The sequence below is a fragment of the Phoca vitulina genome, unplaced genomic scaffold, assembly GCF_004348235.1.
Source record: "Phoca vitulina isolate PV1807 unplaced genomic scaffold, GSC_HSeal_1.0 scaffold14, whole genome shotgun sequence".
In the NCBI taxonomy this organism is placed as follows: domain Eukaryota; kingdom Metazoa; phylum Chordata; class Mammalia; order Carnivora; family Phocidae; genus Phoca; species Phoca vitulina.
This window is the reverse complement of record NW_022589717.1, coordinates 16,677,705-16,695,857: the sequence shown is the minus strand read 5'-3', so window position 1 is coordinate 16,695,857 and position 18,153 is coordinate 16,677,705. Positions and strand designations below refer to the sequence as shown.

At 36.6% G+C, this 18,153-nt stretch overlaps 1 protein-coding gene across 6 annotated transcripts in view; it reads left to right on the top strand.

The window, feature by feature from the left end:
- The window catches only part of ELF2 (E74 like ETS transcription factor 2), a 109,998-nt gene that overhangs the window by 68,128 nt on the left and 23,717 nt on the right, over positions 1 to 18,153 (top strand). Inside the window, exon 1 of one of the 6 annotated variants that reach the window (XM_032412866.1) lies at positions 14,361 to 17,432. The exons of 4 other annotated variants lie outside the window; for them this stretch is intronic. In XM_032412866.1, coding sequence (XP_032268757.1) covers positions 17,375 to 17,432 — 58 coding nt within the window. In that variant the 5' untranslated portion in view covers positions 14,361 to 17,374. Of the gene's footprint in view, positions 1 to 14,360; positions 17,433 to 18,153 lie in introns of those variants that run through there. One more of the 6 variants, XM_032412867.1, reaches the window with a different exon arrangement.

Sequence of the window (18,153 nt, the reverse complement as noted above, 5' to 3'; positions counted from 1 at the left end):
AGGATCTTTCAAGCAGACTGCCTGCTGTGCGAGGAACCCCATGCGGGGCTGGATCTCACTACCTGTGAAATCATGACCTGAGCAGAAACCAAGAGTTGGTTGCCTAATCGACTGAGCTACCCAGGTGCCCCTCTTTTCACTTTGTAAATCAGCCAAGATACTATGCTACTTGAATGAACAATTTTAAAATTTAACTGAAAATATTTTTCATATATTTTATATTAGAGGGTGGTGATAATAGTTATCTTCCAGGATAACTTATTTATTATTTTATTATTATTATTACTTATTTTTTAAGAATATATTTGAACAAAATGAGTTCTTTGTTAGCCAGAACGTGGGAGACATTTTCTTAATACTAGGTGACCTTACAGAAGATCACTCTAGAAAGTTTTACATCAAAAAGAAAAGAATTATGTCTCTAACTTAGTTAGCAAAAAGGTACTTCTTATTGTACATGACATTTGACAAGACTTTTAGGAAAGTCTGAATCCTTTTTCTTCTATATCACCTTTTTTCCGCTACTTAATTCCCAGCAAATAAATATTTAGAATAATAAGTTAGAATGAAAAAATTCAAGAGGAAGTCAAGGATTTGGTCCAAGAGGAAAAATAAATCAAAAGGTGCTGATCTCTTTTTGACATTTGCTTTCCTGAACAAACTTGAAAATCCTTGTTTTTTTTCCCTTCTTCTCTAGAGACATTGTTCTACACATAACATCTATTTGGACTTACAACATTAAGTTTTAGCTACTTAGTTTGAAAAAAATGAGGTTGGCAGAATCACATTTGTTTTTAATTTCTTTGCTACCATTACCTGCCTATTTAGGAGGCCCTCAGAGACAAGAAGACACCAATTACTATGTTTGGGTTTCATCTGCAGTCCTATTTTCTGGGAGGAGAAGCCTCCACAAAAAAAGAAAGAACTTTTGGGAAACTCACTCTTGGGAATAAAAGTCAAGGGTAGAAGCCGGTGCATTCAGCTTGCCATCTCACAAAGGGAGTCAAGAACTATAGATTTGAAACCATAAAGATCATAAAACCCTACTTTAACTTTGTCACCTTCTGTTTTTCAATAGTAATTAATAGCAAGCACTTTAACAGAAAGCCTCCCTGTATACTTGTTTTTGGGGGCCCCCCAAAATAGGGAGGCTAATGAGAGATTAGTTTAATTCTGCAACTAGTCTTGGGGGAAACAGAATTCCAAAAGATAGAATGAATAGCCGAAAGGAGAAGAGAGCAGGCTGAATTCTTATACTTCTTAAAAGGAAGGAAGTAAAAGAGTATAAGGAGTTGCCCTGGCTCTGAGACCATTTGTGGGGTTACCTGAGACTGCCTGTGGTACGCAGAGCATTTGTGTGTGTGGGGGGGGGCTAGAACAAAAAATTAGATATGACCATAACTGTAAAGGAGCTTGCTCTTTATTGGGGAAAATATGTAAGAAAACAACTTTTTATAACCTAAGGATCAAAAAAATCAGTGTTGTGAGAATGAGGGGGAGAGAGCTATTAGCTATTGTAATGGAAAGTTCATAATTTACCTGAGCCTGGGAGAATAAAATTTCATTTGAAAAGTGTTACAGAAAAAAAATTCAATGACACTCTTAAAGCATGGTAAGGAAGACTTTATTCAAGAGGGAACTATTGTGATAGGGATAGAGACCACTATGATGGGATTTTGCAGTGAGGGAGAGAGAGTGGGCTCAACTCCGAATACAGCATATGCAAGTGGGAATTTATAGCCGAGGATCAGGATGGGGGTCAGCGGATGGAAAATTACTCAGAGGAAATATCAGGAACCGAGGGGTGGGGTTTATGGCTAAACAGATTCTTGCTGAAGACAGACCAGGATGATCAGACATCACTTGGGGGATGGGGGAGGATGAGGAACCCTATCAAATACCGAGAGTGAGCAGATAGAGAGGATGGGGGATTCTAAACTGACTAGCTAAACTGACTTAGCAGAGTTCTTGCTAAAATGGGATTTTACAAGGAAGTATGCAGAAGGAGGTAGGAGAAGGTTCAGGAGCCTAAGTAGAATTTGGTAGACAAAGAATCTTTGTCCAGTAGCAAAGGATTTTCTGGTTAAGAAGTCATCATTTATACCTTCTCCTAGTCCAATACCAAAACATGTCAGTTTTACCTCCAGAATATATCTTGAATCTTCCCATTTCTTTCCATCTTCATTGCTGCTAGCCTTGACCAATCTGTAGTTATTTTTTATTATAGAGTTACTATCATGGCCATTGGCCTTCTAACTTCTTGTTTTCATTCTTGGCCTTTCTCCCTTTCACTCTAAGCAATCTATGCTTTACCTAGTAACCAAAGTGACTTAAAAAATATATTTATAAAGTTAATCATTACACTCCCTTCCCTAAAACCTTTCAGTGGATTCTAATTACACTTAGGATAATATTCAGAATTTTTAAAATGGCCTTCAAGACACTGAATAATTTGGTTCCTCTCACTCACCTAGAAACAATAACAATAATAGCTACAAAAACAAAACCCTAACATTTGAAATTTCTTTACTATATTGCTAGGAATAGTTCCTAGGGCTCCACATATTAATATTTTAATATTCTTTTAACAACCCTAGGCTGAATAACTTTTCCAAGGCTAGACAGCTATTTAAGTGGTGGAGCATTTAAGTGATGGGGCAAGGATTTAAATTCAGAGGGTAAGTAGGGCTCCAGAGTCCAATCTCTGAAGATTATACTCTGATGAATTATATACCACCCCTCTCACCCCAGTATACACACACACACACGCGCACACACACACACACACACACACACCACTGTTGTCTTTTTCCATTTCCATGAATCCAAACTTTAACTTCACAGGGTGCTTACATATACTGTTTGCTTCCCAGTCTTTCAGTTTCTTACTCTTGGTCATCCTTTAGATCTCAATTTAAATGTCACTTTCTCAGAGAGAGATTGCCTTTAGCCATTACTCATCAATCTCAATTAGAACTGTTCTGTTCTTTTTGTCTTAGCCCCCCATTTTTCTTTTTTGGTTAGCACCTACAACTTGTGATATAGTAAACTCCCACGATGAGGTGGTAAATAATTCCAAAAACCTCAGATCACATAATATGGCATTATGAGTTTAATAAAATGACCCGAGATAATGGTATGGAGGAAGATGTGTGTGGAAGGGGTTCCAGGACTCAGGCTAAGACATCCCAATCAGCCTTAAGGTCCGGCTGTGGTTTGGTGCCACCTGGTGGGTAGTTGTGTATTCCAGTGACGGTTGTTTGAGGGTAGAGTGGAAGATGGGAGCCAGTTACCATCAGTTAACTTACCTGAATTCATGTATTCATGATGTTCTCTTCTATTTGTGTTTATTTAATGTTTCCACATGATGCTTTATAAAATCAGAGACCTTATCCTTTGCATTTACTGGTATTGGTCAGAGCTAGGCACCAAATAAGTTTTCAATAAATTATTTGTTGATTGAATAAGTGAGTGAATGAGAAGATGTCATGAACCAGGACAGAATGCCAGGAATTTTGTATTTTATTTAGAGATTGACAAGCAATATAGTTTAACTAGAGATTAGGCTTTGTAGAGGTATATGGTAGAGAGAGGTAAGGCTAGAAAGATAGAGTGGAACTAGATTGTGGTGGCCCTTGAATAAAATAGTTAGGAACTGTGTGAAATGTGATCTGGAGAAGATGAGAAGTGAAAAGGACATTTATTTTAAGCAACTAGAACATACTAAAATAATAGAAATGGAAGGGATAGCTTCCAAAATACTAAGTTGGGGGTAGGGAATAAACTAAACTTGACCAATCCAACACAAGGCAACAAAGGAGAAAAAAATGGAACTACAAATCATAAATCAAGATAGTAGAAATAAGTCCAAGACCAGAAATTATATTAAAATAATCTGTTGTGATCTTAACATGAGTCTGTGTTATTTTTAACAGATATACAAAACAAAATGATATAAAAAGGATACAGCAATATATTCTTCTGAAAAATACTAACCAAAGGAAGCTGGTTCAATAAAATAGAATTTAGGGTAAAAATTTTTAATTGGGACAGAGACTCTTCAAACTGCTAAAAGGAACAACCCAGAAAATATAATCATCATCATCTTATATGCATCTAACAACATAGCCTTGAAATATCATTTAAAGCAAAAACTTTTAAAATTGCAAGGAGTAGTGGACATGCCTACAAAACAATGAGACTTTAACACACCTCTGCCAAAATTGAAAAATGAAGCAGATAAAAAATTAAAAATGGGATCAAAGAATTGAACCACAGCACTGACAAACTTCATAAACTAGAGATATATAGAACATTGTACCTAACCTAATAAAATACAACCCTGTGCACTTTTTTCAGTTATATATAGGTCAGCTTTTAACTGTGTACTAGGTCATAGAGGAATCTCAACGATGTCCAGAAAATCTGTGTCATTCAAAATATATCATTTCATCATAATACAATAAAATTAGAAATCAACAATGAGGTGAAAATCAAAATACTTTATATTGGCTCACTAATGGAAGAGAAAATGAAAATTATAAAATATTTGCAACTAAATAACAATGAAAACATTGCATATAAAAATTTGAGATGTGATTTAAGTAGAACCCACTGGAAAATTTAGTAGCTCTAAATGCATTTATTAGAAAATATGAAAGATTGATATAATGAGCATATGTTCATCTAGATGGTAATAAAGGATCAACAGAATAAATCCAAGTTAAGTAGAATAAAAGAATTTATAAAGATAAAAAAGTAAATATTAATGAAATAGAAAAGAAAATAGATAATAAAACCTTAAAGTTTAAAAAATAGATGAACCTCTGTAAAGACGGATCAAAGAAAAATGAGCACTATGAAGAACAAAAAATATAACCAATAGAATAGAGTTTGAAAATCATAAGAAAATACTATGAACAACCTATTGCCAAGGAATTTGAAAACCTATGGACAATTAAAATTATATATATGTATATATTTTTATATATGTATATGTAAGTGTGTGTATATATATATATGTGTACACACACAACTGACTCAAGAAGAAATAGAAAATGTTCAAGTCAACCTTTTAAGTTCTTTAATTTTACATATGCATTCCCTCAGTCAAAATCCATCAGACCCAGGCCTATTACTAAAATTTCAAGGGATACATAAGCCCTATTATATACAAACTATTATGGAAACAGTAAAAGAGGGAAAGCTTTCCAACTCATTTTATGGAGGTAGTAAACCTTAACTTTAAAATGGACCCAGCATAAAAAAAAAAAATAAGTTTCTTGCTGAATTTATGTATGATCATAGCTACAAATATTCTAAATAAATAAAATAAATCTAGCACTTATTAAAAAACACATAATGACTAAATACATACTAGGAAGGCAAAGAAGGTTATTAGAAAATCTGTTAATATAATTTGCCACATGAATAGATTAAAAGAGAAAACCTATATAATCATCCCAGTAGATCCAAAAAGGATTTATTAAAATTCACCATCTTCTGAGACTCTTAATCTCAATTGGGACTTGATAAGGCGTCTATATTAAAAATTTATAGCAAATATCATGATTAATAGGGAAACAGGATGCCAGCTGTCATCTTTACTAAAAAGCATTATTTCTGGGGGTTCTAGCAAATGCAAGTAAGAAAAAGAAAAGGCATGAAGATCACAAGGGAAGAAACAAAATTGGTATTTACAAATGGTTTAATTAACACATAAATTTTAAGAAACTGTATAGATTTTAAACCTGCTTAGAGGGTTCATCAGGGTTGCTCTATACAAGAACAATAATCAGAAAATCATAAAGAAGATGTGGTATGCACACACACACACACACACACACACACACACTGGAATATTACTCAGCCATAAAAACAGAATGAAATCTTGCCATTTGTGACAACATGGATGGACTCAGGGGGTATAATATGCTAAGTGAAATAAGTCAGAGAAAGACAAATATATGGTTTCACTTTTATATGTGGAATCTAAAAAACAAAACAAAACAAATAAAAACCAGAAACAGATCCATAAATATAAAATGTTGGTTGCCGGGGCGGGGGGGGCAGGGGAGATGGGCAAAGAAGGTGAAGGAAATCAAAAGGTAGAGTCTTCCAGTTATAAAATAAAGAAGTCATGAAGATGATAAGTACAGCACAGGGAATATAGTTAATAATACTGTAAAAACATTATCTGGTGACAAATGATGACATTTATCCTGGTGAGCACTGAGTAACGTATAGAATTGTTGAATCACTATGTTTTACACCTGAGACTAATATAACATTGTATGTCAGCTATACTTCAATAATAAAAATTTTAAAATAAAAAATAAAAATGAAACAAAAAAGATTCCATTCATAATAGTAAAAAACTTAAATAGGTATCTAGGAATAAATTTAATAATAATAGGCAATACCTTAAGGAAAATAAGAATTTAACTTTATTGAAGGGCATAAATAAGTGAAGGGATATACAACTTACTAAAGAGGAAATAGACCAAAACCATTTGATTCCTTTAATCTTTAACCCACAAACATACATGGAAAGATGGACAAGGTAAAGCTGTTAATTCTTCCCCAATTAATCTATAAACTCAGTACAATTCCAGTCAAAATCTCAAGAGGACTTGTTTTTGGAAGAATTTGATAAACTCTTAAAGATCCAAAAATAGTCTAGACAATGCTGCAAAAGAACAAAGTATAGGGTGCTTGCCCTCCTATGACCCTAGAAAAATTTAAAATGTGTTATTAGCCTACAGACGGATAGTTTATTAGGATAGAATAGAGACCCCAGGAACAGAGTAAGCATGTATTTATACCTGGTGTGTAACAGACATAGATTTATAAGTCAGTGGGAAAGGACAGATTATTTAATAAATTATATTAAGATAGTTGGCTTTTTATAGAAAGGTTTAGATCCCTATTTCACACCCTCTTATTTATTTTTTCAATTGATTTATCCCTTTCTGTCCTCTCTTTATATAAAGTCACATCTCCCTTGCTCATAAACATCAAATTTAATTTGATTAATGCATATTTTTAACACATTGTGTATATGCTGTTGTATATATTTAAGATTTATATAAATGGTATTATGTATCTTAATGTTTCTTTCTTTTTTAGTAAGTACTGCTCTTAATATCCATGCATGTTGCTTTGTATGTATCTAATATGTTGCTGCTAATTGCTGCACAATACTCCACCACAGATATCCATCACATTTTACCTTTATAGTTGCCCAGTAATGGATACCCATCACTCCTTGTGTCAGCTATTGTTGCATAACAATCCCCACCCCCCACCATTTATTGGCTTGAAACAAGAACTAGTTATTGATTTTCCTGAGACTATGGGTTAGCTATGTGGTTCTGCTGAGATGGGCTGGGTTTACCTCCCTATTTGTGGTCATTTGTGGATCAACTGGGAGCTTACTGGTCTCGGAGGACTTCAGCTGGTACAACTTCGCCCTCCTCTCTTCTTTCCGGTTATCTTACATCTTTTTCTTTTCTTATAATGTTGGTCAAGAACTCCAATATGATGAAGAGTAGTGATACTAATTGGCATCCCTGTTTTGTTCTTAATCTTGAAGGGAGTGTATCCCAACTTGAAGTTTAATGTTTGTTGTAGGTTTTAGTATATAAAGAATTCCCATCTATGCCTTTGGTTTTGTTTTTGTGTTAAGTTGTACTTAAGTATGGAGTCTTATCAGATGCTTTTTCTGCATTTTTTGGTAGGTCATAATTTTTCTTCTTTAATCTATTAATGTGGCCAGTTAATTGATGGATTCTCAGATCGTGAACTCTCCTTGCGTTTAAAGATACATGTTGCTCATCGTTTTGCTTTGTTTTCCTTTAAGTTTAGAACCTTTCATTAAGTAATATGGAGAGGAGGTTTTGTACTACATTTAATTTCTTTACTACTTACTACTCATTTTTTTTCTTTATATAATTTACACAATTTCTTTATATACTTCATCCACATTTAAACTTAATTAAGATATAATTGTTCATAATACTGATTTATTATTTTTATATTTATTGTATCTGTGGTTACTTCTCTCTTTTTGTTTTATATTTGCACTTTCTTTTCTTGATAACTCTTGCCGAAGTCTAATTTGTTAATCTTTTCAGAATCATCTTTTGGTTTTGTGAATCTGCACTGTTTTTTAAAATTATTCTTCTCAGGGCACCTGGGTGGCTTGGTTGGTTAAGCATCTGACTGTTGATGATCTCAGGGTTGTGAGATTGAGCCCCGCATTGGGCTCTGCACTGGGTGTGGAGCCTGCTTAAGATTCTCTCTCTCCCTCTCCCCTACCCCCCTCCCTGTCTTTAAAAAAAAATTATTGTGCTCTATTTCATTTTTCCTGTTCTTTATTATTTCTTTCCTTCTATTTCTTTGGTTTTGTTTTGTTGATTTGTCCATCTTTATGAATTGAATACTTGGCTTCTTTATTTTTAAACCTTTTCATCTCCTGACCTCTAAGTTCTGTTTTAGCTGTGTCACACCTATTTGACATATTTTAATTATAATTCATTTCTAAATATTCCTTAATTCCTTTATGATTTCCTTTTTAACATACACTGTAAGGTAAAACACATTAATTTGACTACATCAAAACCTAAAATTTTTGTAGGACAAACAATACTATAGGCCAATCAAAGTAAAAGTCAAAGAGCAGGCTAGCAGAAGATATTTGCAACACATATCTGAATTATTTTCTAGAATGTTAATATTCTACACATGAATAAGACAAAAATTATCATAGAAAAATGACAAAGGATATGACTAGGCAATTTATAAGGGAAATATTAATAGCCAGGAAGTATATGAAAAAGTATCCTCAGTACTTATTAAGTATATGCAAATTAATACAACAATGACGGTTTTCTTGTCACCCAACAGATGGCAGAAATTTTAAAGTCTGATTATATCTTGTACTGACAAGAATTTGAGAAAAGTGGATACTCTTAACACATCACTGGTGGAATTTTGGACTTGCACAGCTACTTTGGGGAGAGTAACATATAAAATTAAAAATGCACTTATTCTATTATATAAAAATTCTATTTGTATGTAAAAATTTCTGTTATATACTGTGGAGACACTCTAGCATACACGTTTAAAAAAACATGGAGAGGAATTTTTTTGCAGCATTGTTCATAAAAGTGAAAAGTGGAAATACATTTATTTGCCGACCAGTAGATAATTTGATGAATAAAATGGGGGTAAATTCATGCACTGGAATAATGTGTAGCATCTAAAAAGCATAGCTATATTTATTTACACCAACATGGATAGAATGTAAATCTTGAATGAAAAAAAGGAAATTTTAGAATGGCGTATATAGAATAATGTCATTTATGTACCCAAAGCATGCAAAAATAATAGCATATATATTATTCTGGGATACAGACACCTATAAATATATACATATACAAAAACATAAAAGTGTAAAAAATTGAAGAATATGCATAAAACTTATGATAGTGGTTTCTTTGGAGAGATGGAATGGTGAATGAGAACTGGGGGTAGTATTCAAAAATGTTATCTTCCCCTGTAATGTGTTATTTCTTAGGGTGAAAAAACACCTTTAAATAATAAAATGTTAACAGTTGTTGGTTCTGGGTGTTGGGAAGGTGACTGTTTGTTACATTATTTTTTATAATTTCATGTATGTTTTAAATCCCCCTCAAAAATTGTATAATAGGGGCGCCTGGGTGGCTCAGTCGGTTGAGCATCTCAGGTCGGCATCCCAGGGTTTTGGGATTAAGGCCCGTGTCGGGCTCCCTGCTCAGCGGGGAGGCTGCTTCTTCCTCTCCCCACTGCACCCCCCCCCCCCCGGCTCATGCTCTCTCTTGCTATCTCTCTCTCAAATGGATGGATAAAATCTTTTTTTAAAAAATTGTATAATAGGGACTCCTGGGTGGCTCAGTCGGTTAAGCATCTGCCTTCAGCTCAGGTCATGATCCCAGGGTTCTGGGATCAAGTTCCGCATGGGGCTCTTGCTCAGCAGAGAGTCTGCTTCTCCTTCTACCTGCCACTCCCCCTGCTTGTGCACTCTCTCTCTTTCTCAAATAAATAAATAAAATCTAAAAAAAAAAAAAAAAAAAGACTCTCCTGTTATTTAAAAAAAAAAAATTGTATAATAGATGAGTTCCTAAAGTAGGATCATAGGTGACTCAGATTTGTAGCCTGGGATGATGGTAATGTTATTGATAGAGAAAATAAAGGAGATTTGTAGATAAAAGACCTTTAGGTACCAGTGGGTTAGCCAAATAAAGATGTTTGCCATATAATTGGAAATTAGAACCTAGATCTAAAAAAATAATAAGTCAAGCCTGGAGATGCTGATTTTTGAATCAGTACAGAAATAATATTAAAAACTCTGGAAGTGAATGGATAATAAATACTATTCTTGAAAGAGTGAAGAAGGAAGAGAGAAAGTGGTTAAGGATCACACTTTGGGAGAACACCACATTTAAGGGTTGTGTGGAAGTGGATGAAATCAACTGAAAAGAAACAAATAGGAAAAAACAAAGCCAGACAGTTTATTCTCATGAAAAATCAAATGAAGGGAAGGATTTCAGTAAGGGGTGGTTAATAATGTTATTTGTGCAGAGCAGTAGAGTCAGGTGAAGACTAAGAGGAGATAGCTGGGTTTGGCAATTAAATGCTCAGTGTTAACCTCTGAGGAACTTTTTGGTGGGTAGAGTGCAGAAGCTATATTGTAAGAGGGGAAGAAATTACGTAATCTGAATATTCCTTTAGGAATCAATCAAAATAGAATTTGACTTAAAGTGGTAGTATAGTTTAGTTGAGAACTCCATTGTAAATTTTTCATAAACATGGTAAATGCAAATCATGTATTAGCTCTTATAAAGTTTCACAAGAATTGAAAAAAATTTCCAGAGTTTTCAAGATACTACATATTCTCTAATGATAATAAAAATCCAGGGCCTTGAAATCACTTGTCATAAATGTTATCTAAAATGTAGTTATCATTAACTATTTAAACTCATTTTGCAGGGTATCATGTACATATGGGTGCTTAATAAATGCTGTTTGGAAAGAGTTGTTTGTCTAATATCCATAGGAAAAGACTAGCTACAACATCAGTGACAGTCTTCTAGGAATGGCTGCTAAGAATCAGAAGCAGTGTGTCACCTAGTGTAAACCACAGAGTGAAGAGTCAACAAGCTCAAGAAGAGTCTGTCCCAGGAATAACTTAATAAGCAAAATGCAGAAAACATGAATCTAAACCAAACCTTAATTTTTTAAATTTAGATTTTATTTATTTATTTATTTTTTAGAAAGAGAAAAAGTGTGAGGGGGTGAGGGGGAAGGGAGAGAGAATCTGAAGCTGACTCTGCGCTGAGTGCAGAGCTCTACTTGGGGCTCGCTCAGCTTGGGGCTTGATTTCACTACCGGGAGATCATGACCTGAGATGAAACCAGGAGTTGGCCACTTAACTGACTGAACCACCCAGGTGCCCCCAAACCATCAGTCTTAAAAATGGCACATACTGAATCCTTACTCACTGTAGAGTTTTTGTAGTCTATAAATGCATATGGCAAGATAACTTATAAAATAACTTTTAGGAACTTCTGATAAAATAACTTTTAGGAGTCATGGATCTCTTTGAGACTAAAACAAGCCATGGCCCTTCTCTTTAGAAGAATGCAGAGTACTAACAAAATTTTGCCTTTGTGAACCCCTCATTAAAAATCTATGATTTATGAAGGCTTTTATACATATAAATAATTTTAACTTTCCTGGGTGGTAGTCCAAAATGTAGTATAAACCCACTATTCCCTAATTTCATGTATAATCAGTTTCATACATCATACCGTCTCTAAGGATTTCACCCTTAGTGGGAGTTCTGTGTGCATTAGGAAGGCTTAATTTTTTCCTTTTGTTATATAACTTAGTGCTACCAGGTATAATAATAGATGCCTATGACAGAAACTTGCTCAAAGTAAGTGCTAGATAATTATTTGTTGAATAAATGAATGAATATGTGACTATGGGTTCACACACCTTCATTTTAATAATACTTTATAAAACCTGACTATTAAATAAACAAGTCAGTAGTATAAAAAACTGCAAATAGATAATAAAATAGTAGCATAAAACATGTGAAATAATTCATCTTTTCTCTGTAAATCTGTAGATTCTACATTTATTGTCTGTCTTCCAAGGCTGATGAACCAAGCTTTACTTAATGGTCCTAAATCACTTGATTTCCAGTTTGTTCTTGATAGGCATATTTTTCTTTCTTCTTCTTTTTTTATTGTTTGATAGGCATATTTTTCTTTTTCCTTTTTTTTTTAAAGATTTTATTTATTTTTTTATTTATTTGACAGAGAGAGAGACAGTGAGAGAGGGAACACAAGGAGGGGGAGTGGGAGAGGGAGAAGCAGGCTTCTTGCAGAGCAGGGAGCCCGATGCGGGGCTCGATCCCAGGAACCTGGGATCATGACCTGAGCTGAAGGCAGACGCTTAACGACTGAGCCACCCAGGCGCCCCAGGCATATTTTTCTTATAGCTTAGTTTTCTTGACTTTTTTTTCCCCCTAAGCGTGTCCAACACATCACACCCCAGCTCTGAATTTTATTAGTTCAGTTGTATCAGAAAAGCTTAGACCATTTGGCGTCCTTTTATTGTTCTCCCACCATTCACTGCTCAAAAATTTTTTTCATTTATTTTCTTAATTTGTCAGAAAGACATTAACCATTGCTTTAGCTTTTGACATTAAAAAAAACAAAACATCAATCATTTTGCAACTTATAGTTTATATAGTTGGAGTAAAATGGATTTAACTTTTCGTCTGTTTTATAATTTCTAAGTTTTATAGAAGATTGTAGAATTTTTGACCTTGAAATCATAAGATACTGTATGACTGATCAAATTATTTAATTTCTTGGGGCCTCAGTTTCCCCATGTGTAAAATGTAAGGGCATTGGACTAAATTAGTGATTCTCAAATAACTCTCCCATTGGTAGAGAGCTGTTATTACTAAAATAGGAAATTGGCATCCTTCTCCTGAATTGTAGGAAGATAATATTAATGCATAGAATGTCTACTCCCTTAGATTCCAGCCTGTAATTTTTTTTAAACTTTAAAGCCTGTGCCTTTTGTTTTTATTAGCATCTATTAGAGCACACAATTATATATTTGGTTTTCAAGATGTAATATATCTAATTTAGGGTAGCCAGGAAGAGAGATCATGATATTCAGGTTCTTTATTTTTTGAAAACCTCTAGGTGATGTGGTCTCTAGGCTCCTTTCCAATCCATAACATTTTATGATTCCATATACTAGATGAATGGAAAACACAAATGAAATCATCTGGGTAACCTAAAAATAAAAACATTTGCAACATATATGGTATTGGAAACAATATCTCTCAAGAATGTTTTCCATTTTGGTTACTGTGGAACCATAAAATCATTCAAAAAGCCAAGGGTATCTATTTTTTGTTATATTAGACTTTAATGATAATATAAAGACATTTTCAAAATGGAGAGGTTGGAGGATGAAAGAGTTGATGCCTGGACTATAAAGAATTAAGAAGTGGAAAGAACTGCTCAGGATACTGTAGTTAAAAGTTAAAGTCGTTTCTAAACTTTATCCTTTTTTAAAATCTAAGCTCTGAAATGTGACAAGTTGAGAGTTTAAATGCCTTCCTTCTGTATTTTCTTTTTCTGATTAACAAATTACCCCAAATTTAAGCAGCTTGAAACAGCAACCATTTCTTATATTGTAGTTTTTTTTGGTTAAGGACTGGGGAGTAGCTTACTTGCTGGTTCTAGCACAGGGTCTTTTATGAGGCTGCAGTCCTCTGAAGACTTGATTAGGGCTGGAGGATCGGTCTTATAGTTAGCGCAGACACAAGACTGTTGGCAAGATGCCGTTTTTTTCTTGCCTCAAGGGCCTCTCCACAGTTACTTGAGTGTACTCATGACATGGCAGTTGGCTTCTGACATGGCAGTTGGCTTCCTCAGAGAGTGACCCTAAAGGAAGAGATCAAGCAGACAGTTTCTGAAGTCCCACACCATCACTTCAGCTTTATACTATTTGTTAGAAGGGAGGAGGGTATTAGGTTCCACGTCTTGAAGGGAGGAATATAAAAGAATTTTCAGAGGCACCTGGGTGGCTCAGTCAGTTAAGCATCTGAATCTTGATTTCGACTCAAGTCATGATCTCAGGGTTGTGAGATGGAGCCCGGTGTTGGGCTCTGGGCTGAGCATGGAGCCTTTTTCAGATTCTCTCTCTCCCTCTCCCTCGGCCCCTCCTCTGCTTGTGCTCTTTCTTAAAAAAAAAAAAAAAAAAAAAAAAAAAGGATTTTCAGACAAGAAAATGGACAGGGACTAAATGCATTGTAACAGATAAAAAGGCCTTGTTACTTTGGTGCTTGGGTAGTGGTTGAGGGTAAGGACTCTAGAGTCAGTGCTTGGGTTCAAATCCTCCCATTAACTCTATGACCTTGGTCAAGGAACCTTAGATTCCACATCAATAAAGTGAGCGCAATAGTAATATATAATTCATAGGAATGAGGGGGAGGAATATGTGAAAAAAGTGAACGTAAAGCATTTAGTATAGTGGCTTTTATTTCAGTAAGAGTTACCTATTTATCTTTTTTCCCCCTGCTAGGATATAGCAGTAACTTTGATGTAGGAGATATCTTTCTGTAATGTTATTAGCAGAATATGAATTTGCTGTTATGTGCTGTAATATGATTTGTCTACCATCCTAGCCTATCTGTTCTCAGTTTTTTATTCTGCTTATTAATACCTGTTTAATCTTGAAGACTTGAGAAATGCAGATGAGTATGTGTGAAATGTGTGTGTACACACGTGTATGCAGTATATTAAGTATACATACATTTCACATGTACTACAGGGTTTGAGTCATACTCGTGGAAGAAATATATATTTAAATCTTGGCATATTTGTATTTTTACTATTTTACTGTGTTGTTAAAATTTTTTCAAATGCATTTTTAATGGCACAATCCATTGAATGTCTTATTTCCTCAGGCTAGGCCCAGGAAATGAAACTCCTGGGTCAGAATGTATGAACCTCTTTTAGACTCTTAACATATAATGCCACAGTGCTTTCCTGAAAGTTTGTACCAACTTATATTTCTAGCAGCAGCTTATCCTTACTTGCTATTTCCAGTATAGTATTTTTGGTTTCTAAAGTATTGGTGGCTTTTGAAATCTTAGTTTCGGTAGCAAGGCAGAAGTGCATTAAAGCCCAAGGAATTGTGTTTTTACAGAAGCTTTAAATATATAGGAATATTTTCCAGTCTTTCTGAATTGATTTGTTACCACTCACGCACACACAAACACACACACACACACACACACACACACAGAGTGAAGTCTTACGTAGGAATAGATATAGCTTCTCTTCTCTTGGAACTTAAAATATAAGGCTCAGGTGAATACATATAATTAAGATGTACAAAGAATAAAATACATACTATTGACTTCTTAAGATACAGCTCAAGAAGCAAACTGTAAGGTAAAAGTTACACATCAGGCTGCAAAATGACTCGTATGTTGAGTATGCCTTCTTGAGCCAAGTTAACCTGTTGCCTCCAGAAAAAATACGATTCTCTTCCATTTTAAATACATGAAAATCTACTGACTGATAGGAGTAGAAATTCAGGTTTATTATCAATTTCCGTGATTTGCGTAAAGCCAGCAGTTACTCCTTGGCGTTCCATATCATCCCCCACCTGGAAACTGTCTCCAGTTAAGATGCTGCCTATCAGTGGATGACCCTTTTTAAAAGTTGACTAGATTTAAAAAGCTGCCAGTCATACAGTTCCTTCTGTCCCGTAGGTGAAAGTTTACCTAATGCAAGAAAGATCCTTATTGAGTTTAAGGGGAGTTGTACTTTGGAAATGGCATATAAGTTCTTTTTGGGGAGGGTGGGGATCATGGTGGTAGGGCTAGGACAAAGCTCCAAAAGAGTAGGTGAGTATTTAGAAGAAATGAAAAAAAAAGTCATGGGCTTGTGTATGTGTATTCTGAAATTGCACTGACACACTGGGCAAACTTCTGTAAAATATTACATTAGTATTACCCCTGGAAGTTTTTTTCCTTTCTAGATTATCAGTACAGTTCATTCCATTCAGATCATAAATATTATACCCTAAATTTGTAAATACCAAATCTTTTTTGGTGTTTATTTTAAAAAACTTATTGAGCACTTACTCTGGAGAAGGCACTGTTTTATGTAAATTACGTGTAGAAACAACTTCAGGGCAACATTTTCTTTCAAACCTCTTTTGGACCAGGGAAGCATTTTTTTGTTTTAATGAAGATTCATCTGAGTCATTTTATTGGTTTGATTTTCTGTCGTCAATAAATTTGTAGTCATGAAATGCAATTTATCCCGCTCTTCTATTGTATTTTAGCATGTACTAATTTATAAGATTAGTTTCTATGAAAAATATTTTAAAAAGGAGAGGATGTAAATGAATACGTTTGTTTCCAAACGAACAAAATAGAAATGAAAGGGTACATGAATTTCTTGACTAGCAAATTGGGGAAGGATAATCTAATCTCCCAGAGGTTGGCATGTTCTGTTGTTTACTAATAAATACCTGTTTAGTGTGCTCTTTAACAGTTCTGTAGTGGGAAAAAGACGAAGTCAGCCTCTGAAAGTAGTTAGAAACTCCTTACTTTCCAAGTAAAGCTTTTAGCATATTTTGTAGGTATGCCTCTTTTTTTGTTGTTGGTATTCCTGTTTTAAAGTGCAGCTTTTTCAAGTCGACGGGTTACATGTTGCATAAGCTTTGGAACGGCCCAAACAAGTTAAATAGCCACCTTTATTTACAGCTGTGGGACTAGGTATTAGATCTCTTCCAGGAAGAAAATTTGACTAATGGCTCTTTTCCAAAGTGGGGACAATTGCAGACTTTTCTTCCGCAGAGCGTGAAATGTGCCTCTTCCTGCCGAGGGGCCTTGTCCTGGCCGCGGCTCCCGGGGCAGTTTTCAGCCTCAGGTGTCTCTCTCGCGGTGGGCCGCGGCCGCTCTCCGGGGCGGGCGTCCGGGACTTCCTGTCTGGGCGCGGGGCGGAAGGATCGCGTTGCCAGCCGAGGCGGCCGCCGCCGCCGCCGCCGCCGCCCCTGCCGTTAGGTGGTGGGGTTTCTCAGCCCCGCGGCGGGAGGCGGGCCGGCCTCGGCTTCCTGTCGGAGGACGCGCAAGGATCCGGGCGTCTGAGTGTGTGCGAGTGCGTGAGTGTGTGTCGGTCGCACGGCGTGTATCTCCGGCCGCGGGTTCCGCCTCCTCCCCTGCCGCCGCTGCTCACGGTGTAAGTCAATGTGAAGCAGCAGCTCCAGCCCCGGGATAAACATGGCGACGTCTCTGCATGAGGGACCCACGAACCAGCTGGATCTGCTCATCCGGGCTGGTAAGGACAGGGGAACTTTTCTCCTGTGCATCGGTGCAGCAGGAGAGGGGGTGCACAGAAGGCGGGGTGACTCGCCTATGGCGGTCAGTGCAGGGGGTTCAGTGTCCACCTCAGTCAGTGGAGCGGCCGGGGGAAAGGGGGGTAGTGAATGAAGTAATGGAGGCGACGAATCAGGAAGTGATCACCTTGGAGAGTAACCTGCCTCGAATCTGGCTCTGTCGCTTCAGGGTGTGTTCGGCGAGCAGCGGCGGCAGCTGCCGGGCGGAGCGCTGGCAGCCGGTGCTGGAGAACCGAGCCGCAGTTAAGTTAGGGACTCGGGGGCGGACGAGTTGTGCGCTTCACCCCAGTTGCTGAGGAACCAGGAAGTGAGTGAGGCTGTTGTCTCTCGGCTGCGCCTGCCACGCTGTCTGGCCGGAGAGGCCGCTGCTGCTCGCGGTCGGGGGCGGCGGGCTTCTCCGGTGAACGCTCGCCACCCCCGCTCGGTTCTCCTTTCAGACTTGGTCCGCAAATCCACGACTTCCGCGTGGACGAGGCAGCCCCGGGCCATGTCCGGTAGACCGATACCCGCCAAAAAAATGCTCTGCCCCTCCTCTTCACGTCCCCACCTTGTGCAGTCTCAGGAGTAACGGTTCTGGAAAGGGTCACTGAATAATGTGTAATAGCTCGGGAGGATGTTTCTCTCAGGGGCCCGCCTCCCTTTCCTCATTTAATGGGTGGCTGT